Source organism: Ahaetulla prasina, chromosome 5, assembly GCF_028640845.1.
Source record: "Ahaetulla prasina isolate Xishuangbanna chromosome 5, ASM2864084v1, whole genome shotgun sequence".
Classification (NCBI taxonomy): Eukaryota; Metazoa; Chordata; class Lepidosauria; order Squamata; family Colubridae; genus Ahaetulla; species Ahaetulla prasina.
Genome location: NC_080543.1, coordinates 59,098,555 through 59,125,188, shown reverse-complemented (window position 1 = coordinate 59,125,188; position 26,634 = coordinate 59,098,555). Strand labels below are relative to the sequence as shown.

The 26,634-nt window shown below is 35.6% G+C and overlaps 2 protein-coding genes and 1 pseudogene across 3 annotated transcripts; 2 read left to right on the top strand and 1 right to left on the bottom strand.

The window, feature by feature from the left end:
* The first annotated feature begins 803 nt into the window (after positions 1-803).
* Positions 804-12,447, top strand: LOC131199925 (lebercilin-like protein; annotated as a pseudogene).
* Positions 12,448-15,294: 2,847 nt separating this feature from the next.
* Positions 15,295-21,221, bottom strand: GET1 (guided entry of tail-anchored proteins factor 1). The gene is made up of 5 exons (XM_058184574.1): positions 20,671-21,221; positions 19,096-19,261; positions 17,292-17,359; positions 16,588-16,702; positions 15,295-15,606 (listed from the first exon to the last, which is right to left on the bottom strand). Exons 1-5 carry the CDS (start codon positions 20,791-20,793, stop codon positions 15,533-15,535), a joined length of 546 nt encoding a protein of 181 aa, XP_058040557.1. The 5' UTR covers positions 20,794-21,221; the 3' UTR covers positions 15,295-15,532.
* Positions 21,222-21,249: 28 nt separating this feature from the next.
* HMGN1 (high mobility group nucleosome binding domain 1) lies at positions 21,250-24,971 on the top strand. 2 transcript variants are annotated; one of them, XM_058184577.1, is made up of 6 exons: positions 21,250-21,461; positions 21,936-21,956; positions 22,066-22,095; positions 22,179-22,229; positions 22,946-23,069; positions 23,865-24,971. In XM_058184577.1, exons 1-6 carry the CDS (start codon positions 21,447-21,449, stop codon positions 23,876-23,878), a joined length of 255 nt encoding a protein of 84 aa, XP_058040560.1. In that variant the 5' UTR covers positions 21,250-21,446; the 3' UTR covers positions 23,879-24,971. The 2 variants fall into 2 exon arrangements, with proteins under 2 accessions (XP_058040560.1, XP_058040559.1); XM_058184576.1 differs by having other exon boundaries at positions 21,256-21,461; positions 22,946-23,077.
* Positions 24,972-26,634: the final 1,663 nt, after the last annotated feature.

The following is a 26,634-nucleotide window of genomic DNA, read 5'->3' as shown; positions in this document are numbered from 1 at the left end:
TGAAACCTTTTAAGTAAATTCACCTTCCCCCTCTTATTTTCTTTAATTCTAATTTCTTTTTCCAACATCAATTAATTAATTTCCTCATTTATTAGAATTTCAATCTTATGTCTCAATTTCAGTTATTTTCACATTTAAACCAATCTATATTGCATATTGCATCTGCTGATCCATTTTACAATAAACAAGATACTTCTTTTTTTGCTTCTTACATACGTCATTTAATAGCATTTCAATTTTATATCTTAATTTCAGTTATTTTCATATTTAACCAATCTACATTTCTTTTTTTTTCTTTTTTGGGTTTTAGTATTTTAATATTTTCTCTGTATGATGTTTCCCATAAGTAGCTGGGTGAAAGAAATAATGTTGTGTGCTTGCTTGAGCAAGATATTGGACTAGAAGACCTTTAAGATCCCTTCCAGCTCCGTTCTTCTGTTATTTGAATGTCAGTCTAGGTATGCTATGAAATGTAATACTAGTATTTTAGCCTTTTTAGCTCCTTGAAAGAACTCAGGGCTCTGGAGGCATTGCAGTCTGTGAACGAGAATGCTAAGAAAGTAGCATATTAATTAATAATTAATAAACACATCAATTCTTCAAGAAGTGAATAATATAATGCTAGGAACCAAAATTGTGGTGAACTTTTTAGTACAGAATCAGTGCAAACAACTTTTAAGTGTATTAGATGAAGGCTTAACTAAATGTTTACATCATAGACTGTTTCTTTGTCTGACTACAGTGCCATTTCCTTTGGGAAATATAAAGTATAATTGATAGACTTCCCTGCCATTGGTGGAATGATGGCTTCTGATCATACTGTCCAAGAGAATAAAACATCTGGGCAATGCAGAAAAAGAGGAAGCTCAAACGATTCTGCGAGTAGGCTTAGTAAGAGCACCAAGAGTCAAGACAGTAGCTGTAGCAAACATTCCAGCAAGTCTGGAATTGCTCAGTTTAACTATTCTAATGACTTCTATGACAATGCATCAAGAACAGCTGTCAATGGCAGCAAGAACAGCATTTGTTCTGAAGAGAACATCTGTGGAACATCACAGAACTATTACCACAAAGATTTTCACTCGGATGCCTCTGAAACCTCCATAAGTGAAGAGAGTAGCAGCTACATTATACCATTGCCCCAGAAACCAAAATCTAAAGAGCAGAATTCATCAGAAAAGAAAAAGAAAAATGATGTCCATACAAAAGGTAAGAAGGCCATTTGTCAGGGTTTTGATCAATGCTCTAATTAAATCATTAGCCTTGAGCCACGTTTCAAAAGAAGCATGGCTTATTTATTATGAGCTTCATGTTGGCACATTCCAAGTGAAGCCAACTCTGACCTCCCTTCCCTCCCAAGTCAGGGGTGAAATGTTCCTGGTTTGAACCGGCTTGCGCGATCCGGTAGCGATGGCGGCTGCTGGTTCGGAGGACCAGTAGCAAAAATCCCTGCCACTGCCCCCTCTGCCTCTGCTGAGCCGCACCATCAGCAGGTTTTTTTTTTTACTTTTAAAAGCCAGTTTTTCTTCAGCCGAAACATGCCTTTAAAAGTAAAAAAAAGCCTTTGAGGATCCCGCCCCTCAGCTGAGATCGGCAGAGCTTTTAAACTTTAAAAAAAAAGTCTCCTCTGGCAATCTCACCTGAGTTCCTCATCAGCAGAACCTTACTGTTTTGTTTTTTTTGCATTTATATCCCGCCCTTCTCCAAAGACTCAGGGCGGCTTACACTATGTTAGCAATAGTCTTCATTCTATTTGTATATTTATATACAAAGTCAACTTATTGCCCCCAACAATCTTGGTCCTCATTTTACCTACCTTATAAAGGATGGAAGGCTGAGTCAACCTTTGGCCTGGTGGGACTAGAACCTGCAGTAATTGCAGGCAGCTGCTGTTAATAACAGACTGCATTAGCAGTCTGAGCCACAGAGGCCCCTTGTACTTGTACATTTTTTCTACAAGTAAGAGTAGAGATTCTAAGGCACTTATCTGATTACTGATGAACGCATGGCTTTTTTTCCAGCCCAAAAGCCCCAGTTTCACTTTCAGCCAGACAGAATCAATTGCTTAGCTAATCTATTTCTTCAGTGATCAACTAATGCTGGCTGGCTTTGCTGGTTGAGGAACTCTGGGAATTGAAGTCCACAACGAAATAAAATAAAATAATAAAATAAAATATTTGTGCAGCTTTCTGAGATGTGGTGTGTTTCTGTAGTGTTTCACTCTAACTACACAAACACACAAAATCTCAGAAAGCTGTATGTGGCATTTTGTGTGGGTGTGTGTGCGTGTGTGTCAGTTGTGTTGTGTGTGTGTAAAGTGTGAAAGTTGGTTTTGAGCTTTTTGTGGCTGTGTGAAGTGTGAAGTAAAGCTGCTTTTACATTGTGTGTGAGTCAGTTGTGTTGTGTTGCGTTGTGTGTGTGTAAAGTGTGAAAGTTGGTTTTTGGTACCTCTCATATCTTTTTATACTTTGTTTATTATTTTTATTATTTATTGTTATTGGCCACGCCCACCCAGTCATCTGACCACACACCCACCAATTAAGCCACGCCCACAGAGCTGGTCGGGAAAAATTTTAGATTTCACCCCTGCCCAAAGGTATGTCATCAGTCACATTCTCCAATGAAGCAATGTTGCAGGCTGTAGAGATCACTCCCTTCCGACCACTGTGGATAACCGAGAGATGGCCTTGACAGAGAGGTGGCTGGAATGTGCATTTGTTTTGAGTGAAGTGTTCCCTTACTGCAGCTGCAAAGTTCATTTTCCCATCCCCCTTGCCTATGGCAATTCGAGAGCAGGCCAGGGATACAAGTTGACACTATTAGTCACACACAATACTACTGCATTTGCGGTGTTGGCAGATTATAACTAAATTTTGCTGAGCTACCCTGATACTGCTATACTGTTGAGACGACACTATAATTTTGGAAGTCATATGAATGTTGATAAAATGTTTAAATTGTATGTAGTTCATTAATATATTAATGTATTGCTTTCCACACCCTCAGTCAGTAATTCTTCTATCTAGGTAATGGGGCTTGTAGTGATGGATGTAGTTCACCAGTTATCATGGTCATACACATGTCAGTGTCACATGGTTTCAATACACAAGCCAAGGGCCAGGGAGTAGGTTCCAGTATTAAAAAAAAGACTTGGCAAATTTAAGCGGTCAAACTTCAATTCTTTTTGAGTGCATTACTTTCACTATTATATCATTATTTAGTGTGTATGTATATGTATATCTATCCATCTGTCTGTCTAGGCAGTTTTGTACAGTGGCTAGGGTACTGCTCTAGGAATCCTGCTTTAGGCATGTCTGGCTGAGGAATTCTAGGAGTTGAAGTCAAGGCATTTTAAAGTTCTTTAAATATTGTTTTAGCATATTATGTGAGTATAGCAATTATGTCTTACGAAAGCTAATATTATGAGAGTTCAGGTATGATTTTTCACAATAGGTCAATCAAGAAATAGTTGCATCAGAGATTGACTCAAAAAGTTATATAAATGGAAGTGAATCTATGCTGTGAATACATATTTGAGCATTTGGCTCTGAGACTTATCTAAAATTATGTGATTCTTACTTTGCTCAATCTTATATGCCACCTTGATTTTTTTTAATGCAGGAGATAAAACGTTGCCTAAAAAGAAACCTCAGCAAAGAACACATCTATTACGGACCGTACCATCAATGCTCAGGAGAAGAAAAATAACATGGCTTGCCGTTTATTGTCAGCAAGAGATCATAAGATTAAAGAACTGAAAAATGAAGCAGCTGTTCTGCAAAATAAATTGGAGACATTTACTACAGAAAATAAAATCTTGAAGGCTCGACATTTAAAAGCAATCAGTAAATACGAAAGTGCAGAGATTAACCTGCCTGATCTTTTGGCCACGCACTCTCATGAAGTGCAGACTCTCAGAGCGCATCTCTGGAAATCTCAGGAAGAAGAACGCAGGGCTTCCATGAAGTTGAGACATGTTGAGGCACAACTGTTAAAAACCACAGAAGCGTTGTGCGCATTGCAGAAACTTTATGAAGACAAAAAACTTCAAGAGAGAGAACAACTTCAGCATAAATTAACATCACTTACCCAAAAATTGGAAGCTAGTGAAAAGAGAAGCCAGGTAACATGCAACATACATTGCTTAGAACTACATAGCAGGGCTCTGTGACCCCCTATGAAGAAATGCTTTAAGGTGACCTGCTTCAGCATCCAGTTTGGATCATTTTTTATAGGCACCATCCTCAAATCACCAAGATGCACTCGATATTGTAATTAACAATAAACCTGCTCAAGCAGGAAAATCAATTTTTTGCGTACAAAATTTAGAAACAAGAACAGCTTCTTCAAAATTCTATTTTACAAGGAAATCCATTCATATCACGCCTCTGTATGTCAGCATCAGATTTGTCATCTGAAAGGTACAGTAAAACTTGTAATGTTGGTATATTAAATAAAAAATACTCCTTTGCTTTACTGAAATGATGAATAAAATCTAATGTTCTTTTATTCATTTTTCTCAATGTGATCTTGATTTAAGGATTGGGAAGGTTATTTCTTCCACCAATCAATAGAAATTAAAAGTATATATTGTAACTTGTAACTGGATTGTTATCTATTTCTTTTCTCCTTAATCCGCATAACAGATTGTGAGCATCATATGACATTATTTTTGATTGCGCAGATTCTTTTTTCAGTTTTTCTTTCAAAATGTGGGCCGATTCCCATTTCAAAAAATGTGGGTATTATAACTGAGATTGAGGATTTTCATCTTTTTGGAAACATTTGCTAAAATTTTAGTTGTTTTCCTCTAATTTTTAATTCAATATTGTATGTTTGTAAAAATTCAATAATCTTATTGATGGTTTATTTCTAATGTGCTTAGGATTTGGAAAAGCAGCTGTTGTTGAATACTGCTTCTTTTAATCATCAATTAGCAGTTGAGAGAAAAGATCACTGAAGCTCAGTCAATCAGGGAAAATTTACAAGTGGAAATCAAGTCGCTGAAGCTAAAACTTAAGGTATTTAGAATTTAAATTAAATTTCTCTTACCACAGAAGGCATCCAAGATGCTATTCACTAAATGCTCATTTGAGGTAAGCCTATCTTGTTTTGTGGGTCTTTCTTTCAGCCTGTAACTATCTAAACTGTAGATTGCAGAAATGTATTAATTTATGTTAGGCCATTTGCACATTACCATTTCTAGGAACAGACAGTACTTGAAAAGTGCGTCTCAACATGAAAACATGTTAATCGAGGCCTGTATTGATAGAAAATTGAGAACCAGTTAATATTTACATTGTAATTATAGTACACATTTAATACTGTATACTTTGTTAATGTCATAACTATTTTATGTCAAAACATTTTGGAAGGACCTTTAAGGTCAATTTAATTAATGCTTTATGAATGGTAAAAATAAAAAAAAACTTGATCACAAACTTCACAGTTTAAAAAGGACGTATTTGGCCAAATTATGCATAAGCAAATATTTAAAATACAGATAATAAAATGAGATACTGGGGGGAGTTATGCTATCTCTGAAGAACATAATACAATAAACTAAATCATCAACATAAATTTAATAATGCATTTTTTAGGAAAGAGAACGAGAACTAAGCATTACACATATTTATGCATATGTGGATGCATAAACATCAGTCGGATGCATAAACCAGATTCATGTTCTTCGCCAAAAGGTAGCACAGTGTTTGCTTCATACTTTATTGTGAAATAAGAAATATGACAATTTTTTGCCTTGACAAAAAAACATTTTAAATCCTTGCTCGTTTTCTTTTTTAAAATGGCAATACTTCATTTTGTGAGCTCATTATTTAAGTCATCAGTCCTGATTAAACAGGATCATTCTCATTATTTTCTCTAGAAGTGAGAGATAAGGGGGAAAGAGTTATATGGGTATTTACTAAGAAATTCCACTAAATTCAAAAGTTCTTTATTATAGGATTTTAGTGTATATATCTGTTATATAGATCACAGCTAAATCATACCTAGGTATAATCTGATTTATATTTTGGTGACTTTTAGAGTCTTTTGATTTGGGATATAAGCCTGGCTTTGGAACTGAAATTGCTTTATTTCCTTGTGCCATTATACAAATGAGTAAATCATGTATTTTGAAGCAAAAAGTGTTAATAAGAGACAATTTTATTTATATATTTGTCAAATTTATATAGCATAGCTGCCCGTCTCACTAGAGATACACCCAGATCACATTGTGTTTCTTCCTCCAAATTTAAAGCAACACACATTTTTCCCCCAAACCCACCTCCCTCATATACATTCAACATATACCGGTAGGTTGAATTAATAAGGAAAGTGCATATACCCTGTTTTCCCCAAAATAAGACATCCCCTGATAATAAACCCAATTGTGCTTTTGCGTGCATGGCAAAAAGGCCAAGCACTTATTTCAGGGTTCAAAAAAATATAAGACAGGGTCTTATTTTCAGGGAAACACGGTAGCCATGTCTCACCCCTTTGTGTACCTCTTGTATTTTTTAATGAAATACAGGAGAGATTTATCACTGACTTGTGCCATGCAGTATGAAATAATCCCCTTGTCATTGCCACCGAAGGGATTATCTAACATCTTCATATCATGCTATCCAATGTACACAGTCCTCAAATTATGACTGTAATGGAGCTCAAAATTTCCATCGTAAGATGATGGTTGTAAATCAAGGCATCTATGTGACCAACCTAACAATCTTTTTTGTGAAGGTTCTTAAGTGAACACATCAGTTGTAAAGCAAATGCTGAATCCTTAAGCAAACATGGTGGTTAACAGTGGTGGGATTCAATTTTTTTTACTACTGATTCTGTGGGTGTGGCTTTGTGGGCGTGGCTTTGTGGGTGTGGCAGGGAAAGGATATTGTAAAATCTCCACTCCCACCCCATTCCAGGGGAAGGTTACTGCAAAATCCCCATTTCCTCCCGATCAGCTGGGACTCACAAGGCAGAGAATAGATGGGGGCGGGGTCAGTCAGAGGTGGTATTTACCCTCCAAACTACTCAAAATTTCTGCTGCAGAACTGGTCAGAACCTGCTGAATACCACCTCTGGTTGTTAAGCAAGTAAATGCATTGTTATGGCCAGTTTTTTCTAGAAACCGGCTGAAAATGCTGATTACTAGCAAAAATCACTGCAATTTGGCATAAAGAGACTAATGTGATGGGGGCAGTGGCATCAGAACAATGAAACTGGGTCATAAGTACTTTGGGAGGAGCATCATAACTCTGAAGGCAAAGCAACTGTTGATTAAGTGAGGAATATGTGAGACTAGGCCGAAGCCACTGAACTAAAAATGGTGAAGGTATGTAAGCAGCATGGAGAAAAGCCAGGAAAAGGAACCAAGTCATTAAGGGAAAAAAAAGGACAAAAGTTGGCCCTGAGCTCATGGGAAGCCCCTCCCCACCAACTCTGGGGGATAAAAAGGGGTCCTGAAGCCTGCCCAGCCATTTTTGGATCACAGATATGGCGGCTTTCATCCCTTTGGTTAGTGCCTGGCAGCCTAGTTGTGGAGCTTGAGTAAGTGTGGATGTATGTGTGGATGTATTTTTGTTTGTAAGAACAAATAGATCTACTTTATAATCAGTAAAAGTGTGCTTTTATTTTACATTCACTGGGTCTCTGGGTATTTTAAGGAACCGTTTGTGTCTCAGTGTTCAGCTGAAAGTAGCTTGAGTGTGGAAATTTCCCAGGGCTGGGAGTGTGTGTGAGTGACCATAACCTGAGCCTAAGAGCACACTTGTGTAACAAATACTTGTAGGTTCCCGCTTGCTTTCACTGAGCAGCTGAGATGATCTTCATGCTTTATGAGAACTTGCTGGAAGTATAGACTTTTGGTTTTTCCCCCTCATCCATCCCAAGAACAACCTTTCCATTACCCCATGCCATCTTTCTAGAGTAGACAGAGAGTGACCAGCCCCAAATCCCCCAGTTTGTTTTGGTACCAAAATCTGATACATTACACTAAAGTGCAATAAAAACGATATGATAGCATAAAAATTAAATTGCTTAAAACATGAAAGTCAAATATTACTTGTCTATTGCTAATATCAGTCATGAATGTGTTTATTTATTTATTTTTTGGGTTTTCATAGTTGTTAAAGTCAGCAAAGCAATTCAAGTAAATATCAGCTTAAAAGCAACAACTCTTTGGAAGCATGAGCCTGAAGGAAGTCCAATTACCTTCCATGAGGTATGGAACAGCTGAACAATACTTTTATCATTCTTAATTTTTGATCCTTTGTAAATTTTGTTTCTGCTAATAATTGCCTTCTTGTAACATGCATCTTATAGTAAGATTTTTGGAGGGTTTCTTTTCCAAACATTTTATAGCTATGTTATAAACATAACTTTGTTACTGAAAAGGGAGCTAAAGAATGCAACTTTAAAATTTTGTATTGTATTAGTAGGAAATCATTAGGACAGTTAAGGAAATGTTTTAACAAGAACTAGTTAAGACATGGGACAATCTATGGATTGTGATAATATTTTATACTGATCAATGGTTTAATTGTGGTTTGCTGAAAAAATAATGGCTAGTTCACCCAACATGCCAAGACAAGTCCAATCACAAAAAAAGTTGAAGCAATTCTCCAAACCAAGCTATTTCTGAGTTTAGAAGTTCAGGGAGAGTTTTGGCACAGCTACCATCTTTTGAAGAGGTGGGCTTGGTGATCCTACCGAAATAGGGAACTGGAAATGGCTATATTATTTGTACAATTTTGAATGAACTTTCCAAAGGTTTTGATTTTTTTAATGCTTACAATGGCTTTGACTAAATTTTGTGTTGCTTAGTCACATGCAAATAATTCCCTCAACACTGTCAAACTATTTACTAAACCTGCACTACTATTAATCTTCTTATCTTTCCCATCACCCATCTCCTTCCACTTAGTCCTGTAACTTTATTGCTTGAATCCTTACGATTTATACTGATATTGTTTCCTGATTGCTTATTGTAGCCTATGACTATCGTGTTGTATCATTAAGTGTTAAATTTATGTCCTATGACTATCATTAAGTGTTGTAAGTGTTGTACCTTGATGAAGGTATCTTTTCTTTTATGTACACTGACAGCATATGCACTAAGACAAATTCCTTGTGTGTCCAATCACACTTGGCCAATAAATATTCTATTCTATTCTATTCTATTCTATTCTATTCTATTCTATTCTATTCTATTCTATTCTATTCTATTCTATTCTATTCTATTCTATTCTATTCTATTCTATTCTATTCTTCACTTAACAACAGTAACAAGAAAAATGGGGCAAAATTCACTTAACAAATATTTCACTTAGTGATATAAAGTTTGAGGTCAATTGTGGTCGTAGGTCAAGGACTACTTGTAATGTACTTTTGTCACTGTTGTTTTCTCTACCAAATAATGCATGTTTCTAAATAGTTGCTGTTGAAATAACATTTTTTGCAGGATTACAAAGTGAAGAGATCTGCCCAAAGGTAGAAACAAATATCCAGTATGAAAAAATAGAAAGACACAAGAATAGAAGAGAAAGGCAAGGGTTGGACCTCTTGAAAGCAGAATTTGAGATATTAAAGAACGAACCAGTTGAAAAACAGGAAAACGAAGAAGATAAAGAGGCAAAAGAAGCTGCTTATGACATATTAATAATAGACACACCATCTACTTCTAAGAAACAATATGTATTTTCGGAGACCATCCAAAATTTACATCAGGGATATCCTTCAACGGGTCCAAAGATAACATGCAATAGAAGACAAAGGAACAGGCAACAGAGCGATATAACTGACTTTATAGGTGATTCTGTCAACAATTATGTGCCCTCATTTGCCAAAATTCCCAATGAAAGCCAAAATGACACCCCTTCCTCTCCTGGTGAAGAAAGCAGTCCCAAGATATTGCCGGAAAAGAAAAGGCTTCTTTTGGAAAAACTGTTTGGACCAAACTGCATCTTAAGTAGCAATGATCCAAGCTTTAATTTAAGCATGGAGGAAAAAAAACATCTTTATTCAGTAAAAAACCTCTATGATGAGATTTGATACACAAATGATGGCTTGCATTGTATGATTTCAGTGAAGCCCATAGAACTAGGAGATATTAGATGCTGGATAGTATTAGAACTAGGAGATGGTAGCAGATGTAAGTATTAGAACTAGGATATATTAGATGGTAGATATTAGATAGTATAAGAACTAGAATATATTAGTAGTTTCTATAATTATTGTAAGCATCATCACAAAAACCTGTATTTCATGAACTTTTTGCAGATTGCACATCCAAAGGCTTTGATAATATTTATATTTTAGTTTTTTAAAATGGCTTATAATGGCTTTGACTGAATTTCATGTGTTGCCCAGTCACATGCATGAGATAGGCAGCTTTATAAATATGTTAAATAAATAAATTAAACATCCTTGCAAGTACTCTTTCTCTCTTTCCTGGCTTGTCTGAGATCCACATAGGGCTTATTGTGCTAGGAATGGTTCCTTTTTTCTTTTCTTTAAACCTCTGCACTTCTTTTAGACAAGGTCTTGGGGACTCTGTTTATGAAAGTAGTCAGTCATATCTATATATTATTAAAGCTCTCCTGTTTGTCCAAAGTCTGGAAGCCAGGGCTTTCTGATAAGTTGAAATTGAGCTGATTTAATAAAGGATTTTATGACATAAAATTTTCATTAGACATTTTAGGATGTAATAATAAAATGTCACAAAATATTTCCTGGAGTCAGCTGTTAATGTTTCACCATGTATATAGCTCAACATGGTTATTTTCAAGGCAGATACATCTCTGAATATCTTCCTGAATTGTTAAGAACTTTTCTAGTGAAGACAGTACATTAGAAGCTCTGTTATTGTTGAAGGCATTGAGTAATGCGGTAAGATGATATCTCTGAAACAATGACCAAAGAAGTCATGTGTTTTCTGGTATCTAGGAATTCTAAGTTCAAGTCTACCTTTACTCGAAATACCATAGGCAACTTTGCTTTAGTGACTATCAATCAAATAATATGGAGTTTGTATTGTACAGAAATTTTGGAGGCAATATGGAAGTCTTGAAGGAGATATGAGCCTAAGAAATAAATAAAATAAAGCCCTTATTTATTTATGTTTTCCTATCTTGGATTATAATTTAAAACTATGTTAATACAATATTAGAAGACTTTAGAGAGATACTTTATTAGACAGAGAAAAGCGAAATGGAAGGGAGGCTATTAATTCAGTTTTAATGACACTTTAGCACTTATACATGTAAAAGGTAACATGCACTTACAGACATGTGCTTTTTTCTGTAGATCTTTTAGGAATTGAAAGTCAGCAGAGAAGTGGAAGAATTAGTTAACATGGCTAAAAAACTTGCCCCTGAAACAGGAGTTTCCCTGAAAAATTACCAGTGCACAACATTTCAAACAGGACATTCATGGGTAACAACCATAAATGACTATAAATATTGAACTGTAAAAATCATAAGACATACCTTTTGCTTAAGGATTCAAATAGTGGTATAAGGCTTTATTTTATAACTGCTCTGTATTACTGTGAATAATGTCTGCTCCTTAGAAGAAATACAGAATTTGGCATGTTTCTTGGACAGTTTATTTAAACTGAAGGTGCCAGTTTAAAAAATTTGTAACACTAGATAGAATAATGTGCTTGTTACTCTTGTTTTCTCTAACAAATAACGCGTATTCTAAAATAGTTAGTTGAAATAATATTTTTTGCAGGATTACAAAGTGAAGAGATCTGCCCAAGGGGAGAAAAAAATACCCAGTAAGAAAATATAGAAAGACACAAGAACAGGAGAGAAAGGCAAGGGTTGGGCCTATTGAAAGCAGAATTTGAGATATTAAAGAACGAACCAGTTGAAAAAAAGGACAAGGAAAAAGATAAAGAGGTAAAAGAAGCTGTTTGTGACATATTAATAATAAAAAGGCATAGAATACCATCTACTTCTAAGAAACAGTATGTATTTTCAGAGACCATTCAAAATTTACATCAGGGATATCCTTCAACAAGTCCAAAGATAACATGCTGTAGAAGACGAAGGAACAAGCAACAAGAGCAATATAGCTGACTATATAGGCAATTCTGTCAACAATTATGAACCCTCATTTGCCAAATTTCCAAAGGAAAGACAAAAAGACATCCCTTCCACTCCTGGTGAAGAAAACAGTCCCAACATATTGCCGGAAAAGAAAAGGCTTCTTTTGGAAAAACTGTTTGGACCAAACTGCATCTTAAGTAGCAATGATCCAAACTTTAATTTAAGCTTGGAGGAAAAAAAACATCTTTATTCAGTAAAAAACCTCTATGATGAGATTTGATACACAAATGATGGCTTGCATTGTATGATTCCAGTGAAGCCCATAGAACTAGTAGATATTAGATGCTGGATAGTATTAGAACTAGGAGATGGTAGCAGATGTAAGTATTAGAACTAGGATATATTAGATAGTAGATATTAGATAGTATAAGAACTAGAATATATTAGTAGTTTCTATAATTATTGTAAGCATCATCACAAAAACCTGTATTTCATGAACTTTTTGCAGATTGCACATCCAAAGGCTTTGATAATATTTATATTTTAGTTTTTTAAAATGGCTTATAATGGCTTTGACTGAATTTCATGTGTTGCCCAGTCACATGCATGAGATAGGCAGCTTTATAAATATGTTAAATAAATAAATTAAACATCCTTGCAAGTACTCTTTCTCTCTCTTTCCTGGCTTGTCTGAGATCCACATAGGGCTTATTGTGCTAGGAATGGTTCCTTTTTTCTTTTCTTTAAACCTCTGCACTTCTTTTAGACAAGGTCTAAAAAATATCCAGACTGAAAATAGAGAAAGACAGAACAACAGGAGAGAAAGGCAAGGGCTGGACCTATTAAAAGAAGAGTTTGAGAAATTAAAGATACAGCCATAATTTCTTCATACACATCATGTTCAGCCAAAAGAAAACAAGTTGGAAGATGTTGCAATTGAAAAACAGGGAAACAAAGAAGAGGCAAAAGAAGCTGTTTATCAGAAATTAATAAGGCACAGAACAACATTTGCCTTTAAAAAACAGTATGTATTTTCAGAGGCCATTCAAAGTTTAGATCAGGATATCTTTCAACAGGTCCCTTAGTCAACCCAAAGATACCATGTAGTAGAAGACAAAGGAATCAGCAACAAGGTGAAATAAGCGATTTTATAAAAGATTCTGTCACTAGTTATGAGCCCTCATTTGCCAAATTTCCCAAGGAAAGACAAAAAGACAACCCTTCATCGCCCGAGACATCCCAAGATATCACCAGGAAAGACAAGGCTTCTTTTGGAAAAACTGTTTGGTCCAAATCACATCTTAAATACAAAATGATGGCTTGCATCGTGTGATTCCAGTCAAGACAGAAGAACAGGAGAGAAAGGCAAGAGCTGGACTTATTGAAAGAAGGGTTTATTCAGTTAAAGACAGAACCATCATGTCTTCCTACACATCACATTCAGCCAAAAGAAAACAATTTGGAAGATGTTGAAGGAAAATAAAAAAGACAAAGAGGACAAAGAAGCTGTTTGAGCAAATTAACAACAGTAATACAAAGGCATAGAACACCACCTATATATAAAAAACCAGTATGTATTTTCAGGGGCTATTAAAAATTTGCATCAGGGATATCCTTCAACAGGTCCCTTAATCAACCCAGATACCATGAGCAGAAGACCAAAGAAATGGCAACAGGGTGAAATAACCACTTTATAGGAGATTCAATCACTAGTTATGAGCCCTTATTTGCCAAATTTCCCAAGGATAGTCAAAAAGAAACCACTTCAATTGCTGGTGAACAAAATGGTCCCAACATACCTCCAGAAAAGAAAGGCTTCTTTTGGAAAAACTGTTTGGTCCAAACCGCATCTTAAATAACAATGGTCCAAATAGTAATTTAAGCATGGAGGGTAGAAAAAAGCGTTGCAGCGTAAAAAAACCTCTGATGAGGTTTGATACACAAATAATGATTTGCAGTGTGATGTTTCCAATCAAGCCCATTAACATGTTTTTCAGAAAATTGCCTTCTTGGACAATTTTAATTAATTGTTTTACTTTTTCATCCCATACCCAGTATTTTTAACTATTGAAAAAATGTTTTAAAGCATGAGTATAGATATTAGAAGTAGTAGATATTACATACTAGATATTAGATAGTATTAGAACTGGGATATATTAGTTAGGAGATATTAGATAGTATTAGAATTAGGAGATAGGAGATAGTATTAGAATTAGGAGATAATAGTATTAGAACTAATAGATATTAGATATTAGTTTCTATAGTTATTATAATAAGCCTCACAAAAATCTCTATTTTGTGTACTTTTTACACATTTTGTTTAAATATAAATATTAAAGGAATTTTGAAAAAGATGTTTTATGACTTATGCCTATCAATCTCTGCCTCTAAATAAGATTTCCCTGAAGCCTTAATTTATTATCATTTGGCACATGCCCCATCTAAGAATTTGAACTATAGATAGAGATTAAATGAATCTATTTTACAAAAGGAGATTATTGTAAAGGATTGTAAAAAGAAATTAAATGAATGTTTTGATAATCTGAGTAAAGGAACAAATTCAATGACTGTCTGGGATGCTATTAAAGCAGTTATGGTGGGCTATTTTATATAATATAATTGCCCTTTTGCACAATACAAAAAGGATATTGAGACTCTAGAAAGAGTGTAGAGAAGAGTGACAAAGATGATTGGACGGCTGGTGGTAAAGCATATGATGTATGGTTGAGGGAACCAAGCATGTCTAGTCTAGCAAAGAGAAGAATTAAAGGTGACATAATACATAATAGTAATTTCCCAATATTTGAGGGTTATCACAGAGAAGAGGGGGTTGACCTATTCTTCAAAGCACCTAAGGGAAGGACAGGAAGTAACAGATGAAAGATTACTAAAGAGAGATCCATCTTAGAATTAAGGAGAAACTATGAGTGTTCCATCACTGAAGGTTTTCAAAAAGAGATTGAACAACTGGCTTGAGATGCTATAGGATTTCCTGGATGTGGTTGGACCAGAAAACCTCCAAGGTTCCTCCCAACTTTGTTATTCTATGATTCTATGATTATTTTGAAGTACTCTTGATTTCCTGAAATGCTTGTGATTATTATTTTTTTTCTTTTGCCATCTGTACAAGAAAGAACAGATGAGAATAGAAATAAAAATATAACATCGAGCACAGGAATATTTCATAGTCAGCATGTATCCTACACATCTAACAATGAAGGGAAATAACAACAAATAAAAGTCATTGATTGTAGATTATATTTCAATTACTGAATATTCAACTATGAAGTGAACAAAAATTGTTCATTTGCAAATACTATTACTTCCATAAAGGGAAGAGAATTTTAAATATTTGTTTATTTTTTTAAAACTGCACCCTTCTAGTCTTTCACGTTCTTGTGATTTATCTCCTATCATAGCAGAATACTGAAAAAATGACAGGGAGTTCTAAATTGCTGAAAGTGAAACTTGTTTCTTTCTCAACTGAATGGGTGTAGCATAATTGCAACAACTTTGTTGCAAACCACCAACCAACACGTAATTCCAACACCACCTATAAAAGATAAAAAAATATGCTATAAATACCAAGTATCAGTAGTTTATGCATATGTATCAAAAAGATTTGCATAGCAAAAATGAATAAGTACTTAAATCTGCCCTTGGGAGTTTAGGAAAAAAGAGTAATTATTGATTCAGGTGATTATATGGTACAAGTAATATGTAAAATCCAGAGATTTTATGCACATTGGCCATACCCCAGAATTATCTGGTTTACTATAATTTTCATTAGAATGAATGGGAATTGCTCAATAAACTGCTTTTAGCATATTAATTTTTCATTTTAAAGGATTATATGACTTGCCCCCAATGAGAACCATTCAGATGCATTAAAGGAATAAACCAAATATACCAGTGGTGAAATTCAATTTTTTTTACTACTGGTTCTGTGGGCGTGGTGTGGCTTGGTGGGCATGGCAGGGGAAGGATATTGCAAAATCTCCATTCCCACCCCACTTTGGGGCCAGCCAGAAGTGGTATTTGCCGGTTCTTCAAACTACTCAAAATTTCCGCTACCGGGTATCCAAAACCTGTCAGATCTTGCTGAATTTCACCCCTGAAATATACTATGATTAATAGGTGAAATACACTTCTAATCTTAAATATTTAGCCACAATTATGGTGCTTTAATATGCAGTTTTCCCTTAAATATATGAACTATGGTAGCTCTATCTTATTGGCATGCTGTTAGACACAACTGTCTTAGAATCGAAACACTGATTTATTTAGCCCCATATTATTTACCATAACAGGCAGATGGTCATTAGATTTGGAACATTTTCAGCTCTATGAAAAATTAATCCTGAAAAATGTGTTAATGTGTGCTTTTGTTTGTTAAATATACATCTATAGACAGATACAGGGATATAGATTATGGGTCAAAGTTTCTGAAGAAATCCCACAATGTATTTAAAATCAAGAAAGAAAGAAGTATTATATTCATACAAAAGAGCAGGAAGTATTTTACATGTCTTACCTGCCACTCCTGTTGGAAACGCTACTAAACGTTCCAAAGGGGCTAGCCATTTGCTTGGAAGCACAGTAACTGGTTCCGAGTAATATTTCCAAATTAATGATATCATTAAGGCACCCTAAAATAAAAAAAAATCAGATATGTTTGAAAGATGCAAACAAAGCCATTGTATTTTTACTACAGTAACTATGGTAGATATCTCTGAAGCTTACTGTGATGTAACTATACCATTTTGTGAAAATGCACTTGCATGAATTCAGGTCTATTCATACGATACTTTTATTTCAAAAAACATCAGAAACATGATTACTTTTTGCCTCACTCTTGATTTGGCTCTGCATTTCAAGGAAAGGAACTGAGGTATTCTTTTCCAGCCACATCAGGATGCACATCACTCAACCCAACATTATATGATTAATTGCTCAAAAGAAAGGCAGGACAAGGAAAAATCATATGGTTTAATTAACAAATCTGTCTGATTTGATTGTAAATTGCAATTATTTCAGACAAATGAATGGCTCTTTGTATGAAACAGTACCATACATGTACAAAGCTAATACTAAGAAAAAGACAGACATATGGAAAGAAGTTCTAATCTTACTTTCTATGTAGTTATTTTTATTAATAATTAATAGTTTTAAGCTACTATATAGAGAATTTATTTTTACAACATGTATCTTTAGTGTACATAATTCAAATTTACTTACTTGCAAAATGTAGAACACAATATTTATTACCCACTTTATTTTGGCTAGTTGAGCAGTTCGTGTTTTCACTGTTAATAAAAAACAATAATCTGTGATTTATATAAACAGAAGTTATATTTTATGGCAAATTTTATTTCATCCCTATTTACTTGTTTTTGCTTATTTATATCTATTTTATTTCATTTTCCTTTTTTTCAATCAAAACAGAAATTCCAAAAACATAGAATACTGTGTGTATGTATGTATATGCACATGCACATGTGTACATATAGGTAATCCTTGACTTATAATCATTTGTTTAGTGACTGTTCGAAGTTACAGCACTGGAAATAGTGACTTATGACCATTTTTCACACTTACAACTGTTGTAGCACTCCCTATGGTCATATGATCAAAATTTGGATGCTTAGCAAGTGACTCATATTTATGACAGTTGCAGTGTCCCAGGGTCATGTGGTCACCTTTAGCAACCTTCTGACAACAAAAGTCAATGGGGAAACCAGATTCACTTAACCATGTTACTAACATATGTATGTATGTATGTAGGTCTTTGGTTATTCGGGTTTTCTCCCGTGTAAAATTGGAAGTGTCTTGGCAACGTTTCAACGAAGTCTCATTCATCATCTTCAGGCTGGTGTTTTCAGCTTCGTGCTTCTAGGAGCAATGTGTGATCGCAGCTGTTTCTTCCTTTTAACTGCTAGTGGGGGTTTGAACTGATTGGGTGGGAGCTTGGCTGTGTTCTGATTGGGTGGAGGTATGTTCTGATTGGTTGGGGACTTGGCTGTGCTCTGATTGGATGGGGGGGTTGGCTGTACTCTGATTAACTGGGGGTGTGTTCTTTCTCTGGGGAACACACTCCCAGCCAATCAGAGCACAGCCAACCCCCCCATCCAATCAGAACACACCTCCACCCAATCAGAACACAACCAAGCTCCCACCCAATCAATTCAAACCCCCACTAGCAGTTAAAAGGAAGAAACAGCTGCGATCACACATTGCTCCTAGAAGCACGAAGCTGAAAACACCAGCCTGAAGATGACGAATGAGATTTCGTCAAAACATCGCCAAGACACTTCCAATTTTATGCGGGAGAAAACCCAAATAACCAAAGACCTATATACAAACACCCGCGAAAACCTCAGAAAACACACACACACACACACACACACACACATGCATGTGTACATGTGTGTGTAGATACATATATCTGTGTGTATTGCATGTTATATACATATATATATTGCATATATTCATATATTTATACATACATGCAAATATCTATACCTGTATTTGTGTGTGTGTGTATATATATATATATATATATATGTCAAATTTAAATATTGTTATTAAAACGTATTTCTACTATTTCAGCAACTTGAGAAATGTCATACAAAAATCAGATTCTTTCAAAAATCTATGCTGAGTTTTGATAACCTGTATTGAAAAATGTTACATGTGAAATAAATTGAATCTTAGAGTGAATGTATACATACACAGAAACTTGTAAAAAAAATCGTTTTAAGCAATTCCAATTAATTAAATGAAAAATGCATTATTTTAAAAAATAAATCTACAGTTAATTTGAATTAAAAGTGCATATATAACTTTTAATTTCTTTAAAAAGCTAAAGTTTTTACATAAGAATATAAGATGAGCCAGCATACAGCTTAATCCCCAGTCAAAATGCATTTCAATATCACCATATTTCATTTTGTACCTATGAAATCATAAGATTAGCAACGCTTTTGAAAAAAGCTGGCAAAAATGAACTGAAATTATACAAATATAGTTAACAAATCTGTACCATTTGTCTTAAGCTTATCAGTCATTTTATTAATTTTCCTTTCTAATCGAGCATATCTGGCAAATTCATCCATCATACTAATGGTAGAAAGTTCTTGCTTCATGCTCTGAATATCAGATCGCATTTCAGATTCCTGTTCAGCATCCTTTTGTAGCAACCTAGATATCTGATAAAGAGAAAAGGAAGTCTAAAAGTCTATTTAGTCTTATTTCATAATTTTAAATGAGTGTCTAACATACCATTACATAAAATAATCACAACATTCATAACAAATATTGTTCGGTTCTTTGTATGCAATATTTGGAAAAAATGGTTATTTCCAGAATTAGAATTTCATCACACTAGAACTGTAAGACTCCTCTTCCAAGCTGAATCAGCTCATCTGGTGAAATCTTAGAGTGAAAGCTTGCTAGAGGACCACATTCTACCTATTACATTTTTGGAGAGCTGTTAACATGGTTCTTCAGGAAAGCACTCCAGAATAACAGAAAACATACTAGCTCAAATGTTGGTACATCAGGTAGCTTGTTGTTGCTTTTCCAACAGTTTTAATCCTAGTTTGTAAAATATTTTATAAGCCACTTGGAGCCTTTGGAAATAAAATTGCCTACAAACTGAAATGACAATAAATAAAAATTACAGAAAGGCAGAGTCCAATGAAATGTTAGAAAGACAACTTTCTAACACTAAGAAATTCACATGTCGTTCTAATTAGGAATCATGATTCCCTTTTGCAATTATTATTTTTTGGTCAAATGCAGAAGTTAGACAAGCTAGCTTTGAGGAGTGCCTTAATTTTATTCTTACATGAGGATGGACTCCATAGCAAAACTAGTTTCCTCTAACTACTGTAGATACATTTAAAAACTTCAAATGATTATTCAGCTTTGACACCAGGATCCAATGGATATTTCCTTTTGAATCTATATACTAAAATCTGTGTGTATCTTTTAACTGGGCAAAGCAGTGCATCATAGGGCAACCATTTTTGAACTAAGATACCTCAAATGGGCTAACTGTGACCAAAACATGGAACCCATGATCCCTGTGGAACTGAAATCTGGCAAATGTTATAAAGCATTCAATGACATAAAATGATAATAAACCATTTTATGATGTGATACAAAGTATCACAAAGCATTTCCATTTTTAACTGTGTTATACAGCTCAACAGGTTATTTTCAAGATACATGTCCAAATGTCTACCAGAATTCTAAAGAACTTTTCCAGTGAAGGCAGTACATTAGAAGATGTCAATGCTGAAGGCATTGAGAAATCTGGCAAGGAAACATCTCTGAAAAAACATTTGTTGGGGCTATATAACTTGCTGTATCCATGCAAGCTAGCAAATCTTGGACTTGGAGCAGAATACTACTTTGGGAAGTGTTGCCACACATTAAATATAAGGAGAAAATAAAAATGGGGTAGGAAGCGACATTAGAATGCTTCCTCTCATGCATCTCTCTTCCATCCCCAGGATACAATTCAATAGTTTCTCTTCTACTGAGAAATAAAAGGTCAAAGAGTGCATCAGATGCGGTCGCCATGGAAACCCGATGGACCATTGACACTTACAATGGAAGAACAGGAGGGTAGAAGGATTTTGAGGAGGTTGCATAAGAACACGGAGCTCAGGACGAGAAGCCATGCGCCACCCTCCGTCGTCAAATGTTTCGCCTCAACACGTAGTTCAGTCATGTCTTGGGTTAGAGATGTGCAAATAAAAAGGAGAGAGAAACGCTGTTCTCAGGATAAATAATTAGGCGAGCGGACAAACACTTGAGGCGAGCGCCCACTTGTCAAAAATGCGCAAGCGCGCATCTTTGCGGCGCGACGGTGCCTCACAAAAGTCGTTCAGCAATGCGCAGATGCGGTGGCCATCTGTCACACTTCTACTGTGACGTGTGCGAAGTGGGCGGAACCCCGGTTAGATCCGCCTAGAAGGCGTTCGTGTCTCCGAGGTAGACCAAATTCAAAGGGACAAATCTGGCCTTGCAGATGGGGCCGAGTGTTGAGGTGTATTAGCTGTCCTACAAGTCAGGCGGCCAATAGGAAGGAGCGCGCCCAGTCGAGAGAGGGCGGCGCTGAGGAGAGCGCGCGCGCACGCCCTCTCTTCCCTTCAATCCGGCTGGATCTTGTTGCAGTGCCGCTGGCGCTGCTGGGATGGGGTGGGGGGGAGATCAGCAGTCAAGAGACAGTTTGTGCGCAGCAGTGAGAATCCGGCTCCCGTAGGCTGGAGTAAGAACTAGCAGTCGTCACCGCTCCGGTTGTAAGAACAAGTCCCCGCGCGGCCTGACGCTAAGGGCAAAAAATATAAAGCACAAGAAAAGGCGAGGGCAGCTTACTCAGCCATGCCGAAGAGAAAGGTTGGCGACAGGCGCGCGCGCACACTAACGTGCGTCAAGGACGCACGGTCTCTTTCTCATCGTTACCTCATCTTGCCATTTCTTTTATGATTGATAAATTTTATTTTAAAAAATAAGACCGGGAGGGCGTTCTCTTTTAAAATTGGAATAGTTTTCTGTGGCGGCTCCGGCGTGAGGCCCAGTATTTCGGTGCTCGTGGAGGGAACCAAGAGGGGTGGGTGGGGGACGTGGCGATTATTAGTGGCCGCGAGTTGGCCTCCTTTCGAAGTAATTCCGAAAACTTCGAGCGCACTCCCGCCTCTTAAATTTTGCGTGGCCTTTGGCGCAACTCGGCCTCAGCTTAGTGATCCCGATACGGCGGTGGGAAAGGGGGCGTGCGCGCCGTGAGGTCACAACTCCTGGTATCGTTTCAGCCTGTTATGCGCATGCGATGTCATCTCCCGCGGTTTTTAATACTATTAACTTTCGTTATAGGTGAATCCTGCTGAAGAAGAGGTAAGTGTTGCGTGGCTGGAATACTAACAGAAACGGAGGGAAAGAGGTTATGTAGGTAGTACTGAGCAGGCTATTAACTTCAGGATTTTGTCCTTCTGTTTTGCAACAGCCGAAGAGGCGATCCGCACGATTATCGGCTGTGAGTAGAAGTTTTGATTGACTTATTATTGCAATTTGTAGAAAGAGGGAGGCATAATAAACATGTGTTTGTGTTCCTTTCAGAAACCGGCCATTGCCAAAGTCGAGATAAAACCAAAAAAGCCCACTTCAAAGGTAAGGATTTATTTTTTGTGGGAAGTATATTCGATTACTTGAACTCTGCTTTGGAAGCTGGCTGATGATTTAAAAATATGCACATTAACTACCACGGTCTCTCTATTATAATTTACCATCTGATGACTTAGCTTTGTAAAACTTTTCAAATTGCAAAACTATTTTCAACAGAAATTTAATATTGTAGTATACAGTTTGTCCTTGACTTACAATCATTCATTTAGTGATTGTTCAAACTTACAATGGAACTGAAAAAAGTTACATGATGTGTATTCACACTTATAATAGTAACTCCATGGTGACATAATCAAAATTCAGCTGCCTGGCAACTGGAATGTATTTTTGTGTGTTGCACTGTCCTAGGGTAATGAGATCACCATTTGTAACCTTCCCAGAGGGCTTCTGACAAGCAAAATCAATGGGGGAAGCCAAATTTGTTTAATGACCACATGATTCACTTAACATCTAGAGTGATTCACTTAATGACTAGCAAAAATTGTAAACCAGCAAAACTCACTAACAACTGCCTTGCTTGGCAATGGAAATTTAGGGCTCAATTCTTATTGTGAATCAAGGACTACTTGTTTGTAAGTAACTTATAAGAATAGCTTTATTTGAGTAACTTGTTGTATGCTTTGCCCAGTGCTTTAGAAATGAAGTTACCAATCAATGGTTGATAATTGCCTTTATGAATTATCTATTCTGAATTATTATAGGTTAAGTCTGAGGAAAAGAGAGCTTCAACAAAAGGGAGAAAAGGACTGAAAGATAAACAAACTGAAGATAATAACAAAAAAGAAATAAAGGATAGTTTGCCTGCAGAAAATGGAGAAACAAAAAGTGAGGAGGTAATTCTATCAAACCATAGATATCTGGAGTTTCTTTTAAGTTAATTTGTCTGTTTCAAAAGATAGACTTCATTTCACCTCAGTAGAGAACTGTATGTAGATACCCTTGCAGCTTGCTATTGTATTTATGTGAGGACACTTTAAAAATTTAGTGTCATAATACTTATTTATGGGGTGAAAGGGCAGTCGGAAAGAGATAGAACAGAGTTCAAGGATTGAAAATGGCAAAAAGTGAAGTCTTGTACCCGGGTTTGGTAAATTAGTCCTCTATTTCCTGTTTCCTTTCCATAAAATATCTAACGGAAAAAATAGATTTGACTTAATGTCCACTATAAATATTCCTATTTAAGAGCATAGAGAACAAAACAATTTTCAGCCTGAATATTCACAGCATATAAATCAATTCATCAAATTTCAGCCATGTATCATTTTTAATTATGTTTGAGTATAATAAAGTAACATTCTCAAGCTTATTCAGGAATTGCTAGGTTTCCTTAATAAGAGAATAGAATCGCAGAAAATGCAGATATGATATAACCCACTGTAGCTCTTAGTTATGGAGCAATATTGTATTCCTTAAATTTTGTAAATTCATGGATTGAACATGTTAATATATAATGGCTACACTGAAGCAGAAATTTTAAACTGATTGAAATGATTTAATACATCTTGGCTCATGATATAAATGTTGTGTTGGCCTATATATCAAATTTGAAATGTTTTAAGTGCTTTTAAGTTTGAACTTGGAAATAAAGTATTACTACTACTAAGTTTTCTCTTTTTTCAGGACCCAGTATCTGATACACCAGGAGAAAAAGAAGAAAAATCTGAGTAAAAGTTTAATCAGTGGTTCTCTCACCGCTGCCTTGTACAATCCAGAGGAATATTTTTATCAACTATTTTTAAATGCAAGTTTTTTTAGTGATTTTAGCAAATACATTTTTAAAATAGGATCTTTCCCCATATCTCTTTTAATGTAATTGAATGTATATGCCTTGTTTTAATGAAATTAAAATCATGTACTGGTTATATGTTCTCTGTACAACCAGTAATTTAATGGAATGTTAGATGAAGGAATATTTTCAAATTTTTACTACTTTACAGTGCAATCTTCTGGATGTCCATTTAGAGGCACTTAATTCAATAAATATACATAGGATTGTAGGTTTAACATTCCAGAGGCCCAGGGTGGGCAACTTACAATATATCGTCTATGTAGGATTTTCGTTTTAATGAATACAGGATTGCTTCTTTAAATTTCTAGCTCTTAATTGAAAACTGCTTAATTGTATGCTAGTAGAAAATAAGTTGCTTACTCCTTCTGTAGATTGAAAGATAGTTCAATAAACTATTAAGAAAAGCATTGCCTCAAGGAAAATAAGTGTGTGTGGGGGGAGGGATTCACAGCTCTCAACTTTGATTCCTTGATGGATGATCTCACTTTCAAGTTAATCTATGACAGAGCTATTTTTTGTAGTACAACTGTAGTTTATTTTTTCAAGTTTTCTAATACATTGTGAAAGATTGGGGATCTGGGTGTGTGGTGTGTGTGCTGTATAAATTTTCTGTTTAACGATACGACTTGACATGACAGTATTTGAGACACTGGTACTTTTCGAATTTGAATGGGTTATCAAAGAAATTGTGATAACACGGAGTTTACGTTCAATTATTGGAAGAAAAAACTATATGAATACTTTATGTGATTCATTCTATGATCTAATAAAATATTGACAATTTTACAGTTTCAACTTGACTAAACCAGCTTTTATGTAATAGTTTACAAAATTAAATGATGTCTTGTTTTAATTCAATAATTGGAAAGTTAAATGGTAATTGTTTTTCCCCAAAGTCTGTAAATTGCTACCATTAAAGTTTATTTCTGTTAATGCGAGATCACAAATGCTTGCTGTAACTCCTTGTAGTAGTCTTTGTAGTGAATTATACTGATGATTTTGACATTGCAATCTAGCAAAAGGAGTGGTAGTGAAAACTCTGTTCTCAATTATAGGAATAGAGTCACCAGAAAAGCTTTAACTTCTAGGACAGGGGTGTCAAACTCATGTCACAGTGATGTCATGTGATGTATCGGGACTCCCCCCCCTCCCCCCTTGGCTAAACCGGGCTTGAATGTGGCCAGTGCGTGATGTATCCAGCCCATGGGCTGGGAGTTTGACAGCCCTGTTCTAGGAGGAAGACCAGGGCAAAGATATCGTCTTCTGTCCTTGGAAGAGAACTCATCAGTCCTGGTTCTGAACTGACAATTAGAAAACAAAACAAGTGGTATTCGATTCCGTTTTTTTTCTCTCCCCACAATCATTGCCTTTACAAAGCTGCAGAAGTGTTCTCTTTGGCTGTGATTAGTTTATTAAAATCACTTGATTTTTTTTTATTGGTCTCATTGGCTATTCCTGAGTAATTGGTATAATTAAAGTTCTCAAAAAAATTTTTGATGAGAAATCAATACAAAATAAGTGGGGTTTCATAAGATCAATACATTCATCTTATATTAAGATACTGACTATTATATCAGTATTTTTTATTTTCAATGCATTTATTTGTATGCTGCCTTTATTTACAAATAACTCAAGGTGGTGAACATATCCAACATACATTCCTCCTCCTGTTTTCCCTGTGAGATGGGTTGGGTTGAGAAAATGACTGGCCCAAAGCCACCCAACTGGCTTTAATGACTAAGGCAGGACCCTTTAGGCCAAATTTATGAAATACATTTGTTACTTTTCAATTTAATAATTGGTTTTGTTGATAACAATTAAATATAAAAGAAATGAAGGTATATATTCCTTGATAATATTTGCTAATGTTCATTCTGCGTTGATTGGTGGGGACCCAATCACATCAGGTGAGGTGCTGCGGGGCTTTATTCTGTCTTTGTTTTCAACATACACATGAAACCACTGCAAGTCATTTGCCGGTTTGCTATCAGTATGTTGATGATACCCAATTAAGGTATCATTTAAGAATATAGGCAGTTCCTTGCAGGGTGGTAGTTTATAAAATTAGGGCATTCAGATCTGATCAATATTTCCAGGTATCAAGGAAGTCCTTTAGGTATTGCTTCAAGGGCTCCAATCATGATTGGTACAACAATGGATTTATTTTTCCATAAACATTCTGCGATTATATATTTTTTTCCAATTGTTTTCTCTCAATCTTAGTATCACCTGGAATAACAATGAACCAGATTTTCTTTCAATGGCTGTTATATCAGGCATGTTATGAACAAGATGCCTATCTATTTGGATATAAAAGTCCCATAAAATGTTAATCCACTCATTTTTCCAATGCTCAACTTGATGGTCCCAGTAGTTTTTATTACATTCAAATCCAAATGTCTGGCAAAATTTCTAACAATTCTGGCAACTCGGTTATAATACTCACACTCGGTGAAATTTTGCTACAGCAATTGATCAAGTGGTCAATTGTTTTATCCTTTTTACTAGAAAAGTGATAATTGCTGTTCGTTAGAGATTTAATTTTTGCCTTCATGCAATTAGCAAAAACTGTTCTTGAGTCACTAAAATAAAGCCCTTAAT

Excerpts from the sequence above, each read along its gene's own strand:
- GET1 (XM_058184574.1), bottom strand. The coding sequence starts at position 20,793 with ATGACTGAACTACGTGTTGAGGCGAAACATTTGACGACGGAGGGTGGC. Across the intron at positions 16,703-17,291 it reads TTGTGTTCTACATTTTGCAA|GGTGCCTTAATGATATCATT; the intron begins GTAAGTAAATTT and ends TTTTTATTTTAG. Across the intron at positions 15,607-16,587 it reads GTTTCCAACAGGAGTGGCAG|GTGGTGTTGGAATTACGTGT; the intron begins GTAAGACATGTA and ends TATCTTTTATAG.
- HMGN1 (XM_058184576.1), top strand. Across the intron at positions 22,096-22,178 it reads GATCCGCACGATTATCGGCT|AAACCGGCCATTGCCAAAGT; the intron begins GTGAGTAGAAGT and ends TGTTCCTTTCAG. Across the intron at positions 23,078-23,864 it reads GAGAAACAAAAAGTGAGGAG|GACCCAGTATCTGATACACC; the intron begins GTAATTCTATCA and ends CTCTTTTTTCAG.